At 50.6% G+C, this 24982-nt stretch overlaps 3 protein-coding genes across 3 annotated transcripts in view; all 3 read left to right on the plus strand.

Annotated features, from left to right (window-relative positions):
- LOC311164391 (uncharacterized protein) overlaps window positions 1–35 on the plus strand; it is a gene marked incomplete at both ends in the record, with an annotated part of 12309 nt that extends 12274 nt beyond the window's left edge. The window contains one exon of the mRNA XM_084223830.1: window positions 13–35. Within this exon, the coding sequence (XP_084079956.1) occupies window positions 13–35 (23 nt within the window). The remainder of the gene's footprint in view (window positions 1–12) is intronic.
- A 249-nt stretch (window positions 36–284) lies between these two features.
- LOC311164392 (uncharacterized protein) lies at window positions 285–24192 on the plus strand (the record flags this gene model as incomplete). The annotated part of the gene is made up of 7 exons (XM_084223831.1): window positions 285–644; window positions 3079–3172; window positions 5042–5172; window positions 8900–10236; window positions 13329–13471; window positions 23690–23793; window positions 23899–24192. The coding sequence occupies exons 1-7, from the start codon at window positions 471–473 to the stop codon at window positions 24190–24192; spliced, it is 2277 nt and encodes a 758-aa protein (XP_084079957.1). The 5' UTR covers window positions 285–470.
- The window catches only part of BRD4 (bromodomain containing 4), a 64766-nt gene continuing 63303 nt past the window's right edge, over window positions 23520–24982 (plus strand). Inside the window, 1 exon segment of the mRNA XM_084223960.1 lies at window positions 23520–23689. The gene's annotated coding sequence lies outside the window, so the exon portion shown is untranslated.

Below are 24982 nucleotides of genomic sequence, written 5' to 3' on the forward strand. Positions count from 1 at the left end.
GGGCATTTTTAGGCGAAAATCTGAATTTTTTCTGATTTTTTTTTCAATTTTTTCTGATTTTTTTTGTAATTTTTTTAGATTTATTTTGAATTTTTGGGATTTTTTCCCCCCATCATTTTTCAGGATTTCTTTGGGAATTTTCCCAGTTGGATATTTGGGATTTTTGGGGCCTTTTTAAGTGGAAATTCCCATTTTTGGGGTTTTTTCCCCTCCCACCGGGACACGCTGCGCTACATCGGCACCAAGCTGCCCGACAGGACCGTCCAGTTCCTCCAGGTACCCAAAATTTGGGAATTCTCTGGGAATTTGGGAATTCAGGGGCGATTCCCAATTTTTTGGGATTTTTTTCAGATTTTTTTGGGGCATTTTTAGGCAAAAATCTGAATTTTTTCTGATTTTTTTCAATTTTTTCTGATTTTTTTTGAATTTTTTTGGGATTTATTTTGAATTTTTTGGGATTTTTTCCCCCCATGATTTTTCAGGATTTCTCTGGAATTTTTCCCAGTTGGATATTTGGATTTTTTTTGTATTTTTGGGGCATTTTTAAGTGGAAATTCCCATTTTTGGGGTTTTTTCCCTCCCACCGGGACACGCTGCGCTACATCGGCACCAAGCTGCCCGACAGGACCGTCCAGTTCCTCCAGGTACCCAAAATTTGGGAATTCTCTGGGAATTTGGGAATTCTGAGATGATTCCCAACTTTTTGGGATTTTTTTCAGGCAGTTTTTAGGTGAAAATTTGAATTTTTTATGATTTTTTTTCATTTTTTTTCTGATTTTTTTGGAATTTTTTCTGATTTTTTTTGGGATTTATTTTGATTTTTTGGGGTTTTTTCCCCCATCATTTTTCAGGATTTCTTTGGGAATTTTCCAAGTTGGATTTTAGGGATTTTTTGGGGCATTTTTAAGTGGAAATTCCCATTTTTGGGGGTTTTTCCCCTCCCACCGGGACACGCTGCCCGACAGGACCCTCCAGTTCCTGCAGGTACCCGAAAATCGGGAATTTTCTTGGAATCTGGGAATTCAGGGAGGATTCCAAATTTTTGGGGATTTTTTTCAGATTTTTTGGGGGGCATTTTTAGGTGAAAATCTGATTTTTTTTCTGATTGTTTTTGGGTTTTTTTTAACTTTATTTTGATTTTTTTGTGATTTATTTTGATTTTTTGGGGTTTTTTTTTTGGTTCATCACCCGAGTTCCCAGTTTTATTCCCATTTTTCCCATTTTCATTCCCATTTTTCCCATTTTCATTCCCAGAATTCCCAGATTTTCCCAGTTTCATTCCCAATTTTCCCATTTTCCAGGAGTCCATTGTGAATAGGAACTGGAAGATCCATGGTTCAGTCCCACAATTCCCATTTTTATTCCCATTTTCATTTCCATTTTCCCCATTTTTATTCCCACAATTCCCAGTTTTATTCCCAGTTTTTTCCCATTTTTCCCATTTTATTCCCATTCCCAGGAGTCCATCGTGAACAGGAACAGGAAGATCGATGTTTTATCCCCAGAATTCCCGGTTTCATTCCCATTTTTCCCATTTTTCCCAGTTTCATTCCCATTTTTCCCACTTTTCCAGGAGTCCATCGTGAACAGGAACCAGAAAATCGATGTTTTATCCCCACAATTCCCAGTTTTATTCCCAATTTTCCCATTTTTTTCCCATTTTCCAGGAGTCCATCGTGAACAGGAACCAGAAGATCGATGTTTTGCCCCCAGAATTCCCAGTTTTATTCCCAATTTTCCCATTTTTCCCACTTTTCCAGGAGTCCATCGTGAACAGGAACAGGAAAATCGATGTTTTATCCCCACAATTCCCGGTTTTATTCCCAGATTTTCCCATTTTTCCCACTTTTCCAGGAGTCCATCGTGACCAGGAACAGGAAGATCCATGGTTCAGTCCCACAATTCCCAGTTTCATTCCCATTTTTATTCCCATTTTCATTCCCATTTTCATTCCCATTTTCCCTGTTTTTATTCCCACAATTCCCATTTTTATTCCCATTTTTATTCCCAGTTTTATTCCCAATTTTCCCATTTTATTCCCACTTTTCCAGGAGTCCATCATGAACAGGAACCAGAAGATCGATGGATCACTCCCACAATTCCCAGTTTTATTCCCACAATTCCCAATTTTCCCAGTTTCATTCCCATTTTTCCCACTTTTCCAGGAGTCCATCGTGAACAGGAACAGGAAGATCGATCCTTCATTCCCAGAATTCCCACAATTCCCATTTTTCCCAGTTTCCTTCCCATTTTTCCCACTTTTCCAGGAGTCCATCATGACCAGGAACAGGAAAATCGATGTTTTATCCCCACAATTCCCATTTTCATTCCCATTTTTCCCAATTTTCCCATTTTTTTCCCATTTTCCAGGAGTCCATCGTGAACAGGAACCGGAAGATCGATGGTTCATCCCCAGAATTCCCAGATTTTCCCATTTTTCCCACTTTTCCAGAAGTCCATCGTGAACAGGAACCGGAAAATCGATGGTTCAGTCCCACAATTCCCAGTTTCATTCCCAGAATTCCCAGAATTCCCATTTTTCCCAGTTTCATTCCCATTTTTCCCAGTTTCGTTCCCATTTTTCCCATTTCCCAGGAGTCCATCGTGAACAGGAACAGGAAGATCGATGGTTCATCCCCACAATTCCCAGTTTCATTCCCATTTTTCCCAATTTTCCCATTTTTCCCATTTCCCAGGAGTCCATCGTGAACAGGAACCGGAAGATCCATGGTTCATTCCCAGAATTCCCAGATTTTCCCTTTTTATTCCCACTTTTCCAGGAGTCCATCGTGAACAGGAACAGGAAGATCGATGTTTTATCCCCACAATTCCCAGATTTTCCCATTTTTCCCACTTTTCCAGGAGTCCATCGTGAACAGGAACAGGAAGATCCATGGTTCAGTCCCACAATTCCCAGATTTTCCCAGTTTCATTCCCATTTTTCCCAATTTTCCCATTTTATTCCCATTTTCCAGGAGTACATCGTGAACAGGAACAGGAAGATCCATGGTTCACTCCCACAATTCCCAGTTTCATTCCCAGAATTCCCAGAATTCCCAGATTTTCCCACTTTTCCAGGAGTACATCGTGAACAGGAACAGGAAAATCGAGCGGCGCCGCCAGGAGCTGACGGAGAAGGAGGGGAACAAACCCCGGGCGGATCCATTCAAGGGTGCGGAGCCGGGAATTCCGGGATTTCGGGAATTTCGGGAATTTTAGGGGATTTTGGGGAATTTTGGAGGATTTTTGGGAATTTGGGGCAATTTCGGGGGGGATTTTAGGGAATTTGGGGGAATTTTTGGGAGGATTTTAGGGAATTTGGGGGGATTTTCTGGGAGTTTTGGGGGAATTTTGGGGAATTTTGTGGGGATTTTAGAGAATTTTTGGCAATTTGGGGGAATTTTGGGGGATTTTTCTGGGAATTTCTGGGAATTTTGGGGGGGGATTTTAGGGAATTTGGAAATTTTAGGGGATTTTGGGGAATTTGGGGGGATTTTTGGGAGTATTTTAGGGAATTTGGGGGAATTTTCTGGGGGTTTTGGGGGGATTTTTGGGTATTTTGGGGGGGATTTTAGGGAATTTTTGGGAATTTGGGGGATTTTTCTGGGAAATTTCCGGAATTTTGGGGGGGATTTGAGGAAATTTTTGGGAATTTTGGGGGGGATTTTAGGGAATTTTTGGGAATTTGGGGGAATTTTCTGGGAGTTTTGGGGGGATTTTTGGGTATTTTGGGGGGGATTTTAGGGAATTTTTGGGAATTTGGGGGATTTTTCTGGGAAATTTCCGGAATTTTGGGGGGGATTTTAGGAAATTTTTGGGAATTTGGGGGAATTTTCTGGGAGTTTTGGGGGGATTTTGGGGAATTTGGGGGGGATTTTAGGAAATTTTTGGCAATTTGGGGGAATTTTTCTGGGAATTTTGGGGGGAATTTTCTGGGAATTTTAGTGGGGATTTTCTGGAAATTTTGGGGAAAATTTTTCTGGGAGTTTCCAGAGAATTTTGGAGGGAATTTTCTGGGAATTTTGGAGGGGAATTTTTATGGGAATTTTGGGGGAACTTTCTGGGAATTTTGGGTGGAATTTTCTGGAATTTTGGGTGGAATTTTCTGGGAATTTTCAAGGAATTTTTTGGGAATTTTCTGGGAATTTGGGGGGAAATTTTCTGGGAATTTTCTGGGAATTTTGGGGGAACTTAATGGGAATTTTTGGGGAATTTTTCTGGGAATTTTGGGGGGAATTTTCTGGGAATTTTGGGGAATTTTCTGGGAATTTTGGGGGGAATTTTTCTGGGAATTTTCTGGGAATTTGGGGGGAATTTTCTGGGAATTTTTGGGGAATTTTGGGGGGAATTTTTCTGGGAATTTTGGGGAAAATTTTCTGGGAATTTTGGGGGGAATTTTTCTGGGAATTTTGGGGGAAATTTTCTGGGAACTTGAGGGGAACTTTTTAGGAATTTTGGGGGAATTTTCTGGGAATTTTGGTGGGAACTTTCTGGGAATTTGGGGGGAAGTTTTCTGGGAATTTTGGGTGGAATTTTTCTGGGAATTTGAGGGGAATTTTCTGGGAATTTTGGGGGAATTTTCTGGGAACTTGAGGGGAACTTTTTAGGAATTTTGGGGGAATTTTCAGGGAATTTTGGGGGGAATTTTTCTGGGAATTTCCAGGGAATTTTGGGGGGGAATTTCCAGGGATTTTTCTGGGAATTTTGGGGGGAACTCTCTGGGAATTTTGGGGGGAATTTTCTGGAAATTTTGGGGAAAATTTTCACGGAATTTTGGGGGAATTTTCTGGGAATTTTGGGTGGAATTTTCTGGAAATTTTGGGGAAAATTTTCAGGGAATTTTGGGGGAATTTGGGGATCGGGAGCGTTGCCCTGAGCGGGTCGAGGCCAATCCTCATTTCTGGGTTGGAATTTTCTGGAATCTCTCCCCATAAAATGGAAATCCCGGGGTGGGAGCGAGCGGGGCCGTTGGGCTCCTCCCGCCGCCCATCCGTGGCATCCACGGAACGTTCTGGAACGTTGTGGAATGTTCCGGAAGCAGGGATCGGCCAGGAGCATTTCTTCAAGCGGATCGAGGCTGCGCACTGCCTGGCCTGCGACATGCTGATCCCCGCCCAGGGCCACCTCCTGCAGCGGCACCTGCGCTCCGCCGAGCACAACCGCAGCCGCAGGGTGAGACTGCGGGCTTAGGCCGGGCTTAACCCGCCCTTAGGCTGGGCTTAGCTCAGATTTAGCACAACCGCAGCCGCAGGGTGAGAGCTGGGCTTAGGCCGGGCTTAACCCACCCTTAGGCTGGGCTTAGGCTGGGTTTATCCCAGCTTTATCTCAGATTTAGCACAACCGCAGCCGCAGGGTGAGAGCGCGGGGTTAGGCTGGGCTTAACCCACCCTTAGGCTGGGCTTAGGCTGGGTTTATCCCAACTTTATCTCAGATTTAGCACAACCGCAGCCGCAGGGTGAGAGCTGGGCTTAGGCCGGGCTTAACTCGCCCTTGGGCTGGGCTTAGGCTGGGGTTAGGCTGGGCTTAGGCTGGGTTTATATCAGAATTAGCACAACCGCAGCCACAGGGTGAGACTGCGGGCTTAGGCCGGGCTTAACCCAGCGTTAGGCTGGGCTTAACCCAGGGTTAGGCTGGGCTTAGCTCAGATTTAGCACAACCGCAGCCGCAGGGTGAGAGCGGGGCTTAGGCCGGGCCTAACCCAGGGTTAGGCTGGGCTTAGGCTGGGGTTAGGCTGGGCTTAGGCCGGGTTTATATCAGAATTAGCACAACCGCAGCCGCAGGGTGAGAGCGCGGGGTTAGGCTGGGCTTAACCCAGCGTTAGGCTGGGCTTAGGCTGGGTTTATCCCAGCTTTATCTCAGATTTAGCACAACCGCAGCCGCAGGGTGAGAGCGGGGCTTAGGCCGGGCTTAACCCGCCCTTAGGCTGGGCTTAGGCTGGGTTTATATCACAACCGCAGGCGCAGGGTGAGAGCGGGGCTAGGCCGGGCTTAACCTGCCCTTGGGCTGGGCTTATGTCAGAATTAGCACAACCGCAGCCGCAGGGTGAGAGCGCGGGGTTAGGCCGGGCTTAACCCAGCGTTAGGCTGGGCTTATATCAGAATTAGCACAACCGCAGCCGCAGGGTGAGAGCGCGGGGCTTAGGCCGGGCTTAACCCACCCTTGGGCTGGGCTTATATCAGAATTAGCACAACCGCAGCCGCAGGGTGAGACCGCGGGCTTAGGCCGGGCTTAACCCAGGGTTAGGCTGGGCTTAGGCTGGGTTTATATCAGAATTAGCACAACCGCAGCCGCAGGGTGAGACCGCGGGGGTTAGGCCGGGCTTAACCCAGGGTTAGGCTGGGTTTATATCAGAATTAGCACAAGCGCAGCCGCAGGGTGAGACTGCGGGCTTAGGCTGGGCTTAACCCAGCGTTAGGCTGGGCTTAGGCTGGGTTTATATCACAACCGCAGCCGCAGGGTGAGACTGTGGGGTTAGGCTGGGCTTAGGCCAGGCTTAAACCGCCCTTGGGCTGGCCTTAGGCTGGGTTTATATCAGAATGAGCACAACCGCAGCCGCAGGGTGAGAGAGCCGCCTTAGACTGGGCTTAACGCAGGGTTAGGCTGGGCTTAGGCTGGGTTTATATCACAACCGCAGCCGCAGGGTGAGACTGCGGGGTTAGGCCAGGCTTAACCCAGGCTTAGGCTGGGCTCATGTCAGATTTAACACAACCGCAGCTGCAGGGTGAGACCGCGGGGCTAGGCCAGGCTTAACCCAGGGTTAGGCTGGGCTCATGTCAGATTTAGCACAACCGCAGCCGCAGGGTGAGGATCTGGGTTTAGGCCAGGATTAGATGGGATTTAGCGCAGCCGCAGGGGGAGGATCTGGGTTTAGGCCAGGTTTGGGCCAGGTTTAGATGGGATTTAGCACAACCGCAGCCGCAGGTTGAGGATCTGGGCTTAGGCCAGGCTGAGGCTGGGTTTAGGCCGGGTTTAGATGGGATTTAGCACAACGGCAGCCACAGGGGGAGGATCTGGGGGTTAGGCCAGGTTTAGGCCGGGTTTAGGCGGGGTTTAGATGGGATTTAGCCCAACCGCAGCCGCAGGGTGAGGATCTGGACTTAGGCCGGGTTTAGGCCAGGTTTAGATGGGATTTAGCACAACCGCAGCCGCAGGTTGAGGATCTGGGCTTAGGCCAGGCTGAGGCTGGGTTTAGGCCGGGTTTAGATGGGATTTAGCACAACGGCAGCTGCAGGGGGAGGATCTGGGGCTGAGGCCGGGTTTAGGCTGGGTTTAGCCCAACTGTAGACACAGGGTGAGGATCTGGGGTTAGGCCGGGTTTAGGGCAGGTTTAGGCGGGGGTTTAGACGGGGTTTAGGCCGGGTTTAGATGGGATTTAGCACAACGGCAGCTGCAGGGTGAGGATCTGGGGCTGAGGCCGGGTTTAGGCCGGGTTTAGGCTGGGTTTAAATGGGATTCAGCACATTGGCAGCTGCAGGGTGAGGATCTGGGGCTGAGGCCGGGTTTAGGCTGGGTTTAGCCCAACTGTAGACACAGGGTGAGGATCTGGGCTTAGGCCGGGCTCAGGGCAGGTTTAGGCTGCGATTAGCTGGGATTTAGCACAACTGCAGCCACAGGGGGAGGATCTGGGGCTGAGGTCGGGTTTAGGCCGGGATTAGATGGGATTCAGCACATTGGCAGCCGCAGGGTGAGGATCTGGGGCTGAGGCCGGGGTTAGGCCGGGTTTAGGCCAGGTTTAGGCTGGGATTAGATGGGATTTAGCCCAACGGCAGCCACAGGGGGAGGATCTGGGGGTTAGGCCAGGTTTAGGCCGGGTTTAGGCGGGGTTTAGATGGGATTTAGCCCAACCGCAGCCGCAGGGTGAGGATCTGGACTTAGGCCGGGTTTAGGCCAGGTTTAGATGGGATTTAGCACAACCGCAGCCGCAGGTTGAGGATCTGGGCTTAGGCCAGGCTGAGGCTGGGTTTAGGCCGGGTTTAGATGGGATTTAGCACAACGGCAGCTGCAGGGGGAGGATCTGGGGCTGAGGCCGGGTTTAGGCTGGGTTTAGCCCAACTGTAGACACAGGGTGAGGATCTGGGGTTAGGCCGGGTTTAGGGCGGGTTTAGGCTGGGGTTAGACGGGGTTTAGGCCGGGTTTAGATGGGATTTAGCACAACGGCAGCCGCAGGGTGAGGATCTGGGGCTGAGGCCGGGTTTAGGCCGGGTTTAGGCTGGGTTTAAATGGGATTCAGCACATTGGCAGCTGCAGGGTGAGGATCTGGGGCTGAGGCCGGGTTTAGGCTGGGTTTAGCCCAACTGTAGACACAGGGTGAGGATCTGGGCTTAGGCTGGGCTCAGGGCAGGTTTAGGATGCGATTAGCTGGGATTTAGCACAACTGCAGCCACAGGGGGAGGATCTGGGGCTCAGGCCGGGTTTAGGCCGGGTTTAGATGGGATTTAGCCCAATCACAGCCGCAGGGAGAGGATCTGGGGTTAGGCCAGGCTCAGGCCGGGTTTAGATGGGATTTAGCACAACCGCAGACACAGGGTGAGGATCTGGGGTTAGGCCAGGCTCAGGCCAGGTTTAGGCCGGGTTTAGATGGGATTTAGCCCAACGGCAGCCACAGGGGGAGGATCTGGGCTTAGGCTGGGTTTAGGCCGGGCTTAGGCTGGGTTTAGGCCAGGTTTAGGCTGGGTTTAAATGGGATTTAGCCCAACGGCAGCCGCAGGGTGAGGATCTGGGGTTAGGCCAGGCTCAGGGCGGGTTTAGGTGGGGTTTAGGCGGGGTTTAGGCCGGGTTTAGATGGGATTTAGCCCAACTGCAGCCGCAGGGGGAGGATCTGGGGTTAGGCCGGGCTCAGGCCGGGTTTAGGGCGGGTTTAGGCGGGGTTCAGACGGCCGTGCCGTGCCGTGTCGCGCAGCTGGCGGCCGAGCAGTTCAAGAAGACGAGCCTGCACGTGGCCAAGAGCGTCCTGAACAACAAACACATCGTGCGCATGCTGGAGAAATACCTGCAGGTACCCCCCAATCCCCGAATTCCGCCGCCCCTGGAATTCCCTGCGGCCCTGGGAACCTCCCCAGAACGTTCCAGAAAATTTCAGACAAATCCCCCCAAAATCCGGAAAAAATCCCACAAAAATTCACCGAAAAATTGCCCAAAAATTCCCCAAAATGCCCAAAAAAACCCCTCAAAAATCCCCCAAAAATTCCCCAAAAATTCCCTAAAATGCCAAAAAAAATCCACAAAAAATCCACAAAAAAATCCCCAAAATGCCCAAAAAAATCTTCAAAAAAAATCCACAAAAAATTCCCCCAAAATTCCCCAAAATCAAAAAAAATTGCCCAAAAAATCACCCAAAAATCAAAAAAATCACCCAAAAATCAAAAAATATTCCCCAAAAATTCCCCCCAAAAAATCCCCCCAAAATGCCAAAAAAATCCTCAAAAAAATCCCACAAAAATCCTCCCAAAACCCCCAAAAAAATTCCTCAAAAATTCCCCCCAAAATTAAAAAAAAATCCTCAAAAAAATCCCACAACAATCCCCCCAAAAATCAAAAAAAAATCCCCAAAAATTCCCAAAAAAATCCCCAAAAAAATCCTCTCAAAATGCTCCAAAAAAATCCCACAAAAATCCCCCCAAAAGCCCAAAAAATTCCCAAAAAATCCCCCAAAATTCCCCCCAAAATGCCAAAAAAATTCCCAAAAAATCCCCAAAAATTCAAAAAAAAAATCCCCCAAAATGCCAAAAAAAAAATCCGGAAAAATCCCCAAAATTGCCGCAAAAAATCCTCAAAAAATTCCCCAAAATTTCCCCAAAATTTCCCCAAAATTCCCTCAAATTTCCCCAAAATTCCCCCCAAAAAATCCCCCCAAAATGCCAAAAAAATCCCCAAAAAATCCCAAAAATTGCCGCAAAAATTCCTCAAAAAATTCCCCAAAATTCCCAAAAAAAATCCCCCAAAATTTTTCCCAAAATTTCCCCAAAAATTCCCCAAAATTCCCATTGTTTCCCCTTGGGGGGAGGGGCTGGGCTGGGCGTTCCGGATTGTTCCGGAAGGTTCCGGGCAGGATCCGCAGCCCGGCCGAAGGATCGGAGGCGCTTCCGGAAGATTCCCGGAAATTCCGGCGGGAGAAGCTCCGAAATTCCCAAAAAAAAAAAAAAAAAATTTGGGATCGACTCAGGCTGGGAAAAGTTGGAAAAAAACAAAAAGGGGGAGGAAAAAAAGGGAAAAAAAAAAATGGGAAAAGCGACGCCTGTGCCTCTGGAAAAACGGGAATGGGAGCAAAAAAATGGGAATTTGGGGCCCAAAACATGGGAATTTGCATCCCAGAAAATGGGAATTTGCATCCCAAAAAATGGGAATTTGCATCCCAGAAAATGGGAATTTGCATCCCAAAAAATGGGAATTTGCATCCCAAAAAATGGGAATTTGCATCCCAAAAAAAGGGATTTGGAGCTCGGGAAGATGGACCTCAGGTCCTGGGAAAAATGGGATTTTGGATCCCAAAAAATTGGGATTTGGAGCCCCAAAAATGGGAATTTGCATCCCAAAAAATTGGGATTTGGATCCCAGGAAGATGGACCAGGAGTCCTGGGAAAAATGGGAATTTGCATCCCAAAAAACGGGATTTGCATCCCAGAAAAAAAAGGATTTTGGATTCCAGGACGAGACCATGAATGCTGGGAAAAAATGGGAATTTGGATCCTAAAAAATGGGAATTTGGATCCTGAAAAATGGGATTTGCATCCCAGGAAAATGGACCTCAGGTCCAGGGAAAATTGGGATTTTTGGATCCCAGAAAATGAGATTTGGATCCCAAGAAGGAGAACTTTGGATCCCGGGAAAAGTGACCCAAAATCCTGGGAAAGGGGACGATGGAACCCGGGAAAAATGGGATTTGGATCCCAGGAAAAACGGAATCTGGATCCAAGGAACACGGACCTGGAGTCCTGGGAAAAACGGGATTGGGATCCCTAAAAAACGGGATTTGGATCCCTAAAAAGTGGGATTTGGAACCCAGGAAAAAGGGACACTGGATCCCGGGAAAAAGGATTTGGATCCTGGGAAAAATGGGATTTGGATCCCAAAAAAAGGGACTTTGGAGCCCAAGGAAAAAGGACTTTGGATCCTGGGAAGATCCAGGGAAAAATGGGATTTGAATCCCTGGAAAAACAGGATCTGGATCCAAGGAAGACGGACCTGGAGTCCTGGGAAAAATGGGATTGGGATCCCAAAAAAAGGGACTTTGGAGCCCGAGGAAAAAGGACTTTGGATCCTGGGAAGATCCTGGGAAAAACAGGATTTGGATCCTGGGAAAAATGGGATCTGGATCCCAAGGAAAAGGATTTTGGATCCTGGGAAGATCCAGGAAAAATGGGATTTGGATGCTGGGAAGACGGACCTCGGGTCCAGGGAAAAATGGGATCTGGATCCCGAGAAAAAGGGACTTTGGATCCCTGGAAAAACGGGATCTGGATCCTGGGAAGATGGACCTGGAGTCCTGGGAAAAATGGGATCTGGATCCCAGGAAAAAGGGACACTGGATCCCGGGAAAAACAGGATCTGGATCCTGGGAAAAATGGGATTTGGATCCCCAAAAATGGGATCTGGATCCCTGGAAAAAGGGACTTTGGAGCCCAAGGAAAAAGGACTTTGCATCCTGGGAAGACGGACCTGGAGTCCTGGGAAAATGGGATCTGGATCCCAGGAAAAATGGGAATTTGGATCCCAGGAAAAAGGATTTGGAGCCTGGGAAGACGGACCTCAGGTCCAGGGAAAATGGGATTGGGATCCCTGGAAAAACGGGATCTGGATCCCAGGAAGACGGACCTGGAGTCCTGGGAAAATGGGATTGGGATCCCAGGAAAAGGGACGTTGGATCCCGGGAAAAATGGGATCTGATCCCTAAAAAAGGGACTTCGGAGCCCGAGAAAAAGGACTTTGGATCCTGGGAAGATCCTGGGAAAATGGGATTTGGATCCCAGGAAAAAGGGATTTGGATTCCAAGAAAAAAGGATTTGGCTCCTGGGAAGATCCAGGGGAAAATGGGATTTGGATCCCAAGAAAAAGGGATTGGGATCCCTGGAAAAACGGGATCTGGATGCCGGGAAGAGGAACGTTGGATCCCGGGATAAAGGGACAGCGGATCCTGGACAAGGAGGTACGGGGGATCCTGGGGAAAACGGGATTGGGATCCCAGAAATGGGATTGGGACACTGGATCCCGGGAAAAACAGGATTTGGATCCTGGGAAAAACGGGGTCTGGATCCCAAAAAACGGGACTTTGGAGCCTGAGGAAAAAGGAGTTTGGACCCTGGGAAGATCCTGGGAAAATGGGATTTGGATCCCAGGAAAAAGGATTTTGCGTCCTGGGAAGATCCAGGAAAAACAGGATCTGGATCCTGGGAAGATGGACCTGGAGTCCTGGGAAAATGGGATTTGGATCCCAAAAAAAGGGACACTGGATCCTGGGAAAAACGGGATCTGGATCCCAGGAAGACGGACCTGGAGTCCTGGGAAAAACGGGATTGGGATCCCAGAAGAGGGACTCTGGATCCCAGGAGAAATGGGAATTTGGAAATGGGAATTTGGATCCCAAAAATGGGAATTTGGATCCCAAAAATGGGATTTGGATGCTGGAAAATGGGATCTGGATCCTGGGAAGAGGAACGTTGGATCCCGGGATAAAGGGACCGGATCCAGGACAAGGAGGTACGGGGGATCCTGGGGAAAACGGGACTGGGATCCCAGAAATGGGATTGGGATCCCAAAAATGGGATTTGGATCCCAGAAATGGGATTGGTATCCCAAAAAAAGGGACTTTGGAGTCCAAGGAAAAAGGACTTTGGATCCTGGGAAGATCCAGGAAGAATGGGATTTGGATCCCAGGAAAAAGGGACTTTGGATCCGGGGAAAAATGGGATCCGGATCCTGGGAAAAATGGGATCCGGATCCTGGAAAAAATGGGATCTGGATCCTGGGAAGACGGACCTGGAGTCCTGGGAAAATGGGATTTGGATCCCAGGAAAAACGGGATTTGGATCCCCAAAAATGGGATTTGAATCCCAAGAAGAGGGACCTTGGATCTCTGGAAAAGTGACCCCAAATCCTGGGAAAGGGGACGCTGGATCCCAGGAAAAATGGGAATTGGGATCCCAAAAGAAAGGATTCGAATCCTGGGAAAAAGGGTCCTGGAGCCCGGGGAGAAATGGGATGTGAATCCCAAAATATGGGATTTGGATCCCCAAAAAATGAGATTTGGATCCCAGAAAAAGGGACTTTGGAGCCCAAGAAAAAGGAGTTTGGATCCTGGGAAGACCCAGGGGAAAATGGGATTTGGATCCCAGGAAAAAGGGATTTGGATCCCTGGAAAAACAGGATCTGGATCCAAGGAAGACGGACCTGGAGTCTTGGGAAAAACGGGATCGGGATCCCAAGAAGAGGGACTCTGGATCCCGGGATAAAGAGACAGCAGATCCAGGACAAGGAGGTACGGGGGATCCTGGGGAAACGGGATTGGGATCCCAGAAATGGGATTGGGATCCCAGAAATGGGATTGGGATCCCAAAAAAAGAGACTTTGGAGTCCAAGGAAAAAGGACTTTGGATACTGGGAAGATCCAGGAAAAATGGGATTTGGATCCCAGAAAAAAGGGACTTTGGATCCAGGGAAAAATGGGATCTGGATCCTGGGAAAAATGGGATCTGGATCCTGGGAAAAATGGGATCTGGATCCTGGGAAGACGGACCTGGAGTCCTGGGAAAATGGGATTTGGATCCCAGGAAAAACGGGATTTGGATCCCCAAAAATGGGATTTGAATCCCAAGAAGAGGGACCTTGGATCTCTGGAAAAGTGCCCCAAAATCCTGGGAAAGGGGACGCTGGATCCCAGGAAAAATGGGAATTGGGATCCCAAAAGAAAGGATTGGAATCCTGGGAAAAAGGGACCTGGAGCCCAGAGAGAAATGGGATGTGAATCCCAAAATATGGGATTTGGATCCCAGGAAAAAGGGACTTTGGAGTCCAAGGAAAAAGGATTTTGGATTCTGGGAAGACCCAGGGAAAATGGGATTTGGATCCCAGGAAAAACGGGATCTGGATCCCGGGAAGACGGACCTGGAGTCCTGGGAAGAACGGGATTGGTATCCCAAAAAAAGGGACTTTGGAGCCCGAGGAAAAAGGACTTTGGATCCTGGGAAGATCCTGGGAAAAACAGGATTTGGATCCCAGGAAAAACGGGATTTGGATCCTAAAAAAGTGGGATTTGGATCCCAAGAAGGACTTTGGATCCTGGGAAGATCCTGCGAAAAACAGGATTTGGATCCTGGGAAAAATGGGATTTGGATCCCCAAAAAATGGGATTTGGATCCCAAAAAAACGGGACTTTAGAGTCCAAGGAAAAATGACTTTGGATCCTGGGAACATCCTGGGAAAAATGGGAATTGGATCCCAAGAAAAAGGATTTTGGATCCTGGGAAGATCCAGGAAAAATGGGATTTGGATCCCGAGAAAAAGGTATTTGGATCCCGGGAAAAACGGGATCTGGATCCTGGGAAGATGGACCTGGAGTCCTGGGAAAATGGGATTTGGATCCCAAAAATGGGATTTGGATCCCAGGTAAAGGGACTTTGGAGCCCAAGGAACAAGGACTTTGGATCCTGGGAAGATCCTGGGGAAATGGGATTTGCATCCCTGGAAAAACAGGATCTGGATCCAAGGAAGACGGACCTGGAGTCCTGGGAAATATGGGATTTGGATCCCAAAAAAAGGGACTTTGGAGTCCAAGGAAAAAGGACTTTGGATCCTGGGAAGATCCAGGAAAAACAGGGTCTGGATCCAAGGAAGACGGACCTGGAGTCCTGGGAAAATGAGATTTGGATCCCAAAAAAAGGGACACTGGAGCTCGAGGAAAAAGGATTTTGGATCCTGGGAAGATCCTGGGAAAATGGGATCTGGATCCCGGGAAAAACGGGATCTGGATCCCAAGAAAAAGGATTTTGGATCCTGGGAAGATCCAGGAAAAAAGGGATTTGGATCCCAGGAAAAGGGGACTTTGGATCCTGGGAAAAACAGGATTTGGATCCTGGGAAGATGGACCTGGAGTCCAGGGAAAATGGGATTTGGATCCCAAAAAACGGGACTTTGGAATCCAAGGAAAAGGACTTTGGATCCTAGGAAGATCCTGGGGAAATGGGATTTTGATCCTGGGAAAAACGGGATCTGGATCCTGGCAAGATGGACCTGGAGTCCTGGGAAAATGGGATTGGGATCCCGGGAAAAAGGGACACTGGAGCCTGGGAAAAACAGGATCTGGATCCTGGGAAGATGGATCTGGAGTCCTGGGAAAATGGGATTTGGATCCCAAAAAACCAGGATTTGGATCCCTAAAAAGTGGGATTTGGATCCCAAGGAAAAGTGCCCCAAAATCCTGGGAAAGGGGACGCTGGATCACGGGAAAAACAGGAATTAGGATCCCAAAAGAAAGGATTGGAATCCTGGGAAAAAGGGACCTGGAGCCCCAGGAGAAATGGGATTGATCCCAAAATATGGGATTTGGATCCCAGGAAAAGGGACTTTGGAGCCCAAGGAAAAAGGACTTTGGATCCTGGGAAGATCCAGGAAAAATGGGATTTGGATCCCTGGAAAAACGGGATCTGGATCCCGGGAAGACGGACCTGGAGTCCTGGGAAAAATGGGATTGGGATCCCAAAAAACGGGACTTTGGAGCCCGAGGAAAAAGGACTTTGGATCCTGGGAAGATCCAGGAAAAATGGGATTTGGATCCCGAGAAAAAGGAACACTGGGTCCCGGGAAAAACGGGATCTGGATCCCAAGGATAAGGATTTTGGATCCTGGGAAGATCCAGGAAAAATGGGATTTGGATCCTGAGGAAAAGGGATTTGGATCCCTGGAAAAACGGGATCTGGATCCTGGCAAGATGGACCTGGAGTCCTGGGAAAAATGGGATTGGGATCCCAAAAAACGGGACTTTGGAGCCCGAGGAAAAAGGACTTTGGATCCTGGGAAGATCCAGGAAAAATGGGATTTGGATCCCGAGAAAAAGGAACACTGGGTCCCGGGAAAAACGGGATCTGGATCCCAAGGATAAGGATTTTGGATCCTGGGAAGATCCAGGAAAAATGGGATTTGGATCCTGAGGAAAAGGGATTTGGATCCCTGGAAAAACGGGATCTGGATCCTGGGAAAAACAGGATTTGGATCCTGGGAAAAATGGGATCTGGATCCTGGGAAGATGGACCTGGATCCTGGGAGAAATGGGATTTGGATCCCAAAAAAAGGGACTTTGGAGCCCGAGGAAAAGGAGTTTGGATCCTGGGAAGACCCAGGGGAAAATGGGATCTGGATCCCAGGAAAAAGGGACTTTGGATCCCTGGAAAAACGGGATCTGGATCCTGGGAAGATGGACCTGGAGTCCTGGGAAAACGGGATCTGGATCCCAAGAAAAGGGACTTGGGATCCAGGGAAAAATGGGATTTGGATCCCAGAAAAAGAGACTTGGGAGCCCGGGGAAAAAGGATTTTGGATCCTGGGAAGATCCAGGAAAAATGGGATTTGGATCCTGAGAAAAAGGGACTTTGGAGCTCTGGAAAAATGGGATATGGATCCTGGGAAGATGGACCTGGATCCTGGGAAAATGGGATTTAGATCCCAAAAAAAGGGACTTTGGAGCCCAAGGAAAAGGATTTTGGATCCTGGGAAGATCCAGGGGAAAATGGGATTTGGATCCCGAGAAAAAGGGATTTGGATCCCTGGAAAAACGGGATCTGGATCCCAGGAAAAAGGGGATCTGGATCCCAGGAAGACGAACCTGGAGTTCTAGGAAAAAGGGATTTGGATCGCAAAAAATGGGATTTGGGTCCCAGGAAAAAGGGACACTGGAGCCCGGGAAAAACGGGATTTGGATCCCAAAAAAAAGGGACTTTGGAGTCCAAGGAAAAAGGATTTGGATCCTGGGAAGACGGACCTGGAGTCCTGGGAAAATGGGATTGGGATCCCAAAAAAAGGGACACTGGATCCCTGGAAAAACGGGATCTGGATCCAAGGAAGATGGACCTGGAGTCCTGGGAGAAATGGGATTTGGATCCCAGGAAAAAGGGACTTTGGGATGGGATCGTTCCCACTGCTCCCAGTTTGGGATGGGATCGTTCCCAGTTTGGGATGGGATCGTTCCCAGTGCTCCCAGTTTGAGATGGGATCGTTCCCAGTTTGGGATGGGATCGTTCCCAGTTTGGGATGGGATCGTTCCCAGTGCTCCCAGTTTGGGATGGGATCGTTCCCAGTGCTCCCAGTTTGGGATGGGATCGTTCCCAGTTTGGGATGGGATCGTTCCCAGTTTGGGATGGGATCGTTCCCAGTGCTCCCAGTTTGGGATGGGATCGTTCCCAGTTTGGGATGGGATCGTTCCCAGTTTGGGATGGGATCGTTCCCAGTGCTCCCAGTTTGGGATGGGATCGTTCCCAGTGCTCCCAGTTTGGGATGGGATCATTCCCAGTGCTCCCAGTTTGGGATGGGATCGTTCCCAGTGCTCCCAGTTTGGGATGGGATCGTTCCCAGTGCTCCCAGTTTGGGATAGATGCATTCCCAGTAATTCCCAGTATTCCCAGTAATTCCCAGTAATTCCCCAATTTTTCATTTTTTCCCCAATTTCCCCTGGTTCTCCCCAATTTCCACGGATTTTCCCCCCAAATTTCCCCATTTCCCCTCAATTTTCTCGGGTTTTTTTTCCCCTTTTTGAACATTTTCCCCAAATTTCCACATTTCCCCCCAATTTTCCCAATTTTCCACCGTTCCCCCCCCAAATTTCCCCAATTTTCCATGGGTTTCCCCCCCATTTTCCCCCAATATTTTCCATTTCCTCCCTGATTTTCCCCAATTTCCAACATTTCCCCTCCAAATTTCCCTTTTCCCCCCATTTTCCCCCAAAATTCCCTTTTCCCCCTCAATTTTCCACATTTTCCCCCAAATTTCCATTATTTTTCCCTAATTTTCCCATTTTTCTCCCTGATTTTCCTCCATTTTTAATATTTCCCCCCCAATTTTCCCTTTTTTCCCTCATTTTCCCTCCAATTTCCTGGTTTTTCCCCCAATATTTCCCATTTTCTCCCTGATTTTCCCCAAATTTTCCATGGATTTCCCCCCCAATTTCCTTTTTCCCCCCTAAATTCCATTTTTTCCCACCCAAATATTCCATTTTTCCCCCCAAATTTCCATTATTTTCCCCTAATTTTCCCAATTTTTCCTGGTTTTCTTCCCAATTTTCCATTTCCTCCCTGATTTTCCCCAATTTCCAAGATTTTCCCCCAAAAATTCCCATTTTTTTTTAATTTCCCCTCCCAGGGTGAAGATCCCTTCACGGAGGAGCCCCAGGATGGCCCCAAAACCGCGGAAATCCCAGAAAAATCCCCGGAAAAATCCCAAATTCCCGAGGATTGCCCCAAATCCCAGGAATTCCTCACGGCCCCAGGGCCCCTCCTGGTGCCTCCTTTCCTGGAGGAGCCCGAAATTCCCGAAAATTCCCAAAATTCCCAGGAAAACCCCCTGGAAAATCCCCCAAATCCCCAAGAAAATCCCCAAAATCCCCAAGAAAATCCCGAAAATCCCCAAGAAAATCCCCAAAATCCCCAAGAAAATCCCGAAAATCCCCAAGAAAACCCCACAGAAAAATCCCAGGAATTCAGGATTTCCCCCCAAAACCAAACTGAGGAGGAAGAAGAAGAAAAAAATGTGGAAAAAATTCCAGAAAAAGAGGAAAAAACTCCAGAAAAGGAGGAAGAGAAAACCTTGGAAGAGCCCTGAGAATTCCAGGTGAGTATTCCAGTCAGGAAATTCAGATTTTTCCCAAAAAATTCCCAAAAATTCCCAATTTTCCCGTGCTTTTCCTGAATTTTCCATGTTTTTTTCCCCATTTTCCCCCAATTTTCCATGGTTTTTCCCTAAATTTCAAATTTTCTCCCCAATTTTCCCAATTTTCCATGGATTTTTTCCCTAATTTTCCAATTTTTTCCCCAATTTTTCACATCTTTTCCCCCATTTCCCTCCAATTTTCCAATTATTTTTCCCAAATTATCTTTTTTCCCTCCAATTTCCCATTTTTCCCCCCCAATTTCCAATGTTTTTTTCCCAATTTTTCATGTTTTTTCCCCAAAATTTACTTTTTTTCCCCACTTTCCCAAGATTTTCTCCCAATTTTTCCTACTTTTCCCTAATTTTCAATGTTTTTTCCCCCCAATTTTCCATGGTTTTTCCCTAAGTTTCAAATTTTCCCCCAATTTCATCCAATTTTCCACGGATTTTTCCCCAATTTCCTGTGATTTTCTCCCAATTTTCAGGGTTTTTTCCCCAAATTTTCAATTTTTTTCCCTAATTTTCATTTTTCATGGGTTTCCCCCCCAATTTTCAATTTTCCCCCCAATTTCTCCCCAATTTTCCATGGTTTTTTCCCTAATTTTCAATTTTTTCCACCAACTTTTCAAGTTTTTTCCCCTAATTTTCATTTTTCTCCCAATTTTCCATTATTCCCCCCCCAATTTTCCTCTTTTTCCCTCATTTTCCCCCAAATTTTCAATTTTTCCCCCAAATTTTTAATTTTTCCCCAAATTTCCCTCCTTTCCCCTAATTCCCAATATTTTTTCTTCCAATTTTCCAGGTTTTTTCCCCCAATTTCATCCAATTTTCCATGATTTTTGCCCAAATTTTCAATTTTTTTCACCAATTTTTCAATTTTTTTCCCAAATTTTCATTTTTCCCCAAATTTTCCCTGTTTTTTTTCCCCCTAATTTTCTTTTTTCCCCTATTTTTCCATGTTTTTTTCCCCAATTTTTCAATTTTTCCCCAATTTCCCTCCTTTTCCCTAATTCCCAATATTTTTTCCTCCAATTTTCCAGTTTTTTTTCCCTAATTTTCAATTTTCCCCCAATTTTCATCCCATATTTCCTCTGCTTTTCATTAATTTCCAATTTTTTCCCCAATTTCCCCTCAAATTTCCACAATTTTTCCCCCAAATTTCCCATTTTTCCCTAATTTTTCTCCCCAATTTTCAAATTTTAGGGCAAATTCCTGAAAAATTCATTCAAATTTAATTTTTTTCCCTTCATTCCTGATTTTTTTTTTTAATCTTTTCCTTTTCCAGGATGAAGAAGCCACAAAAAAGAAGAAAAAAAATTCCCAAATTTTCCCATTCTTGAGGAATTCTCTGCTGGGATTTTGGGGCAATTTTCAGGGATTTAAAAAAAAAATAACCTCAAAAAATGGGAAAAATAAAAAGTTGGAAGTTTGGAAAAATTCCTGAGGATTTTTTTTTTTTCATTTTTATCCCCAAAATTTTTCATTTTTAGGGATGATTTTTTCCCCCCCAAAAAATTGGGATTTTTTTGGGAGAAATTCCTGATTTTTTTTCCTCCCAAATTTTTCCTTTTCCAGCAGAATTTGAGGTTCCACCCTCGGGATTTTTATCCTTTTTTTCCAATTAAAAAATCCCAAAAAAATTCCAGGATTTTTTTGGGATTCAAAGCTGGAATTTGGAAGAAATTCCTGATTTTTGGTTAAACCAAAATTTTCATTTTTTTACCCCAAAAAAATTGATGGGAATTCCCCCCAAAAAATGAGAATTTTTGGGGATTTTTTTTCTATTTGAGCCCAAATTTCTCTGGAATTGGAACCCCAAAAACCCCAAAATGTCCCCAAATTGTCCCCAGGACCCCCAAAAATGTCCCTGGGACCCCCAAAATTCCTCCCAAATTTCCCCAGGACCCTCTTGGTGTCCCCAAAGTGTCCCTGGGACCCCCAAAATGTCCCCAGGGACCCCCAAAATTCCCCCCAAAATGTCCCCAGGGACCCCCAAAATGTCCCCAGGGACCCCCAAATTGTCCCCAAGGATCCCCCAAAATATCCCAGGACCCCCAAAATTCTCCCCAAATGTCCCCAGGACCCTCTTGGTGTCCCCAAAATGTCCCCAAGACCCCCAAAATTCCCCCCAAAATGTCCCCAAAGTGTCCCTGGGACCCCCAAATGTCCCCAAAATGTCCCCCAGGACCCCAAAAAATGTCCCACGACCCCTCAAATGTCCCCAAGACCCCCAACCCCCCCCCCAAATGTCCCCAGGGACCCCCAAAGTGTCCCCAAGGATCCTCCAAAATATCCCAGGACCCCCAAAATGTCCCCCAAAATGTCCCTGGGACCCCCAAAATTTCTCCCAAATGTCCCCAAAGTCCCCCAGGACCCCCAAAATGTCTCCCAGAGACCCCCAAAAATGTCCCAGGACCCCTCAAATGTCCCCAAAATGTCCCCAAGACCCCCAAACAGCCCCAAAAAGTCCCCAAGGACCCCCAGAGTGTCCCTGGGACCCCCAAAATTCCTCCCAAATGTCCCCAAAATGTCCCCAGGACCCCCAAAATGTCCCCAGGACCTCCAAAATGTCCCCAAGGATCTTCCAAAATGTCCCAGGACCCCCAAAATGTCCCCAAAGTGTCCCCAGGGACCCCTCCCCAAATTGATTGTCCCCAAAACGACCCCAAAGTGTCCCCAGGGACCCCTCCCCAAATTGATTGTCCCCAAAACGACCCCAAAGTGTCCCCGAGACCCCCAAAATGTCCCCAAGGATCCTCCAAAATGTCCCAGGACCCCCAAAATGTCCCCAAAAATGTCCCTGGGACCCCCAAAATTTCTCCCAAATGTCCCCAAAGTCCCCCAGGACCCCCAAAATGTCCCCAAGGATCCTCCAAAATGTCCTCAGAGACCCCAAAATGTCCCCAAAATGTCCCCAAGACCCCCAAACCCCCCCCAAAATGTCCCAAAAGGTCCCCAAAGTGTCCCTGGGACCCCCAAAATGTCCCCAGAGACCCCAAAATGTCCCCTAAGCGTCCCCAGGACCCCCCAAAAGTGTCCCTGGGACCCCCAAAATCCCCTCAAATGTCCCCAAAATGTCCCCAGGGACCCCTCCCCAAATTGATTGTCCCCAAAATGTCCCTGAAGTGTCCCTGGGACCCCCAAAATGTCCCCAGGGACCCCCAAAGTGTCCCCAAGGATCCCCCAAAATATCCCAGGACCCCCAAAATGCCCCCAGGACCCCCCAAAAGTGTCCCTGGGACCCCCAAAATCCCCTCCAATGTCCCCAAAATGTCTCTGGGACCCCTCAAATGTCCCCAAAGTGTCCCCAGGGACCCCTCCCCAAATTGATTGTCCCCAAAATGTCCCCCAGCCCCCCCCCAAATGTCCCGGGACCCCTCAAATGTCCCCAAAATGTCCCTGGGACCCCCAAAATCCCCCCCAAAATGTCCCCAAAGTGTCCCTGGGACCCCCAAAATGTCCCCAAGGATCCTCCAAAATATCCCAGGACCCCCAAAATGTCCCCAGAGACCCCCAAAAATGTCCCAGGACCCCTCAAATGTCCCCAAATTGTCCCCAAGACCCCCCAAATGTCCCGGGACCCCTCAAATGTCCCCAAAATGTCCCCAAAGTGTCCCCAGGACCCCTTTGGGACCCTCCCCCCCAAATTTCTTGTCCCCAAGATCCCCTCAAATGTCCCCAACCCCTCCCCGGGACCCCCAAAGTGTCCCCGGGACCCCCCCCGGTGCCCCTCCCCCCATTCCCGGTGTCCCCCCCAAAATGTCCCCACGACACCCCCGGTGTCCCCAACCCCCCCCGGTGTCACTCAGGACCCCCCCCCCCCCCCATTCCCGGTGTCCCCCAGGACCCTCCCGGTACCACCGAGACGCCCCCGGTGTCCCCAAACCCCTCCCGGTGCTTCTTCCCCACCCCTCCCCCATTCCCGGTCCCCTCCCGGTGTCCCCTCCCCCATTCCCGGTGTCCCCCCGGTTTCCCCCCCCCCCATTCCCGGTGTCCCCTCCCGGTGTCCCCTCCCCCATTCCCGGTCCCCTCCCGGTGTCCCCCATTCCCGGTGTCCCCCCCCCATTCCCGGTGTCCCCTCCCGGTGTCCCCTCCCCCATTCCCGGTGTCCCCTCCCCCATTCCCGGTGTCCCCTCCCCCCGCCATTCCCGGTGTCCCCTCCCGGTGTCCCCTCCCCCATTCCCGGTGTCCCCCCGGTTCTCCCGGTGTCCCCTCCCGGTGTCCCCTCCCCCATTCCCGGTGTCCCCCATTCCCGGTGTCCCCTCCCCCATTCCCCGTGTCCCCCCGGTGTCCCCTCCCCCCGCCATTCCCGGTGTCCCCTCCCGGTGTCCCCTCCCCCATTCCCGGTGTCCCCCCGGTTCTCCCGGTGTCCCCTCCCGGTGTCCCCTCCCCCATTCCCGGTGTCCCCTCCCCCATTCCCGGTGTTCCCCATTCCCGGTGTCCCCTCCCCCATTCCCGGTGTCCCCCATTCCCGGTGTCCCCTCCCCCCGCCATTCCCGGTGTCCTCTCCCCTATTCCCGGTGTCCCCTCCCCCATTCCCGGTGTCCCCTCCCCCATTCCCGGTGTCCCCCCGGTTCCCCCCCTCCCTTTTCCCGCTCCCTCCCGTGACGTCACGCGGCGGGGCCGGCGGCGGTGGGCGTGTCCCGGTGCGCCGTGACGTCACGCGCAGCGCGGTGAGGTCAGTGCGGCGCCGCTGCCGGACCCGCTGCCCCTCGGTGCCCGCGGCCCCCCCGCCCCCTCCCCTCCCTCCTCCTCCTCCTCCTCCGCCCCCGCCGCCGCCCCCGGCCCGCCGGGAGGGAGGGAGGGCGGCCCAGCCCGGCCCGGCGCGGCCCGGCCCCCTCAGGTAAGAGCGGGGCCGCCGCGGGCGCGCCGGGAGGGCCGGGCCGGGCCGGGCCGGGGGCGGCGGCGGCGCTGAGGGGAAGCGGGAGGATGGAGCGGGGACACCGGGTGGGCTTCATGGGGGTGCCGCGATTCACCAACGCCGCTTACGTCGCCCCGCCGGCGTAACCCGCATTGCGTAATGCGGCCGCTGCGTCAGGGCGGCTACGCCAGCGGCGTAAGCTGCGGCGCGGGCCCCGCCGCTGCGCCAACGCCGTAAAGGCGGGGGCGCCGCTGGCGCAAGCGCCGGTCACGCGCCCCGCTCCGCCGTGCCCGCCGCTCTCTCCGCCGCCTCCCGGTGCGGCCGGCGGGCGTTCCGTGGCCTGTCCGCCCTCCCCGGGCGGCGCGGAGGCTCCGGGGGCCGCGGGGGTCGCGGCGGAGCGCCCTCCGCCCTGCGCCGCCGGGGTTACGCCGTTTGCGTACGGCGCGGGGCGGGGCGGGCGGGGCCGCGCTACGCCGTTTCCGTAGGCGCCGTTCAGCGCCGCCGTACGCCGTCGGCGTACGAGTAGCCCGGCGCGGCGTTGCGCCGTTTGCGTAGCGCCGGGCGTGCGCGGCGCGGGCGGGGCCGCCTTACGCCGTTGGCGTAGCGCGGGGCGGGGCCGGCGCGCGGGGGGCACTTCCTGCCGCCGCCATTTTGTCGCGGACCGGGAGGAAGCGGCGGCGGCTCCTGCGCGGCGGCAGCGCCGGCCCGGCCCGGCCCGGCCCGCGGTGAGTGAGCCCCGGGACAGCGCCGGCAGCGCCCGCGGAACCGGGCGGGGCCGCGAGAGGGCCGCGCCGCTGCGGCGGAGGGAGCCCGCCCCCGTTAGGCCCAGCCCGCCCCCGTTAGGCCCAGGCCGCTCCCGCCCCGCGGGGCCGCCCCCGCCCGCTCCGTGAGGGGAGGACGCGCTGAGGGCGGCGCGGGGCCTCGGCGGGCCCGGCGCTGCGGCCTCTCCCGGGCCCGTGTGGAGCTTTCCCGGTGCGGTTTTGCCGAATTGCCGGGGTTTGGGGCGGGTTTGGGCAGCGGTGACGTTGGAGCGCTCGGCGCTGGGAGCGCGGCTGATCCTGAGGGGAGCGCGGGGGGCTGGGGGGTGACACCGGGGCCTGAGGGGTGACACCGGGGCCTGAGGGGTGACACCGGGGGTTTGGGGTGGCAACGGGACGCTGAGGGGATTTTTGGGGTGGGAAGGGGGCACTGAGGGAATTCCTGGGTGTTTTGGGATGAGGAGCGAACGCTGAGGGAAAACCTGCATATTTTGCGGGGGAATGGGACACTGAGGGG

Source organism: Fringilla coelebs (assembly GCF_963513975.1).
Source record: "Fringilla coelebs genome assembly, chromosome: 32".
In the NCBI taxonomy this organism is placed as follows: Eukaryota; Metazoa; Chordata; class Aves; order Passeriformes; family Fringillidae; genus Fringilla; species Fringilla coelebs.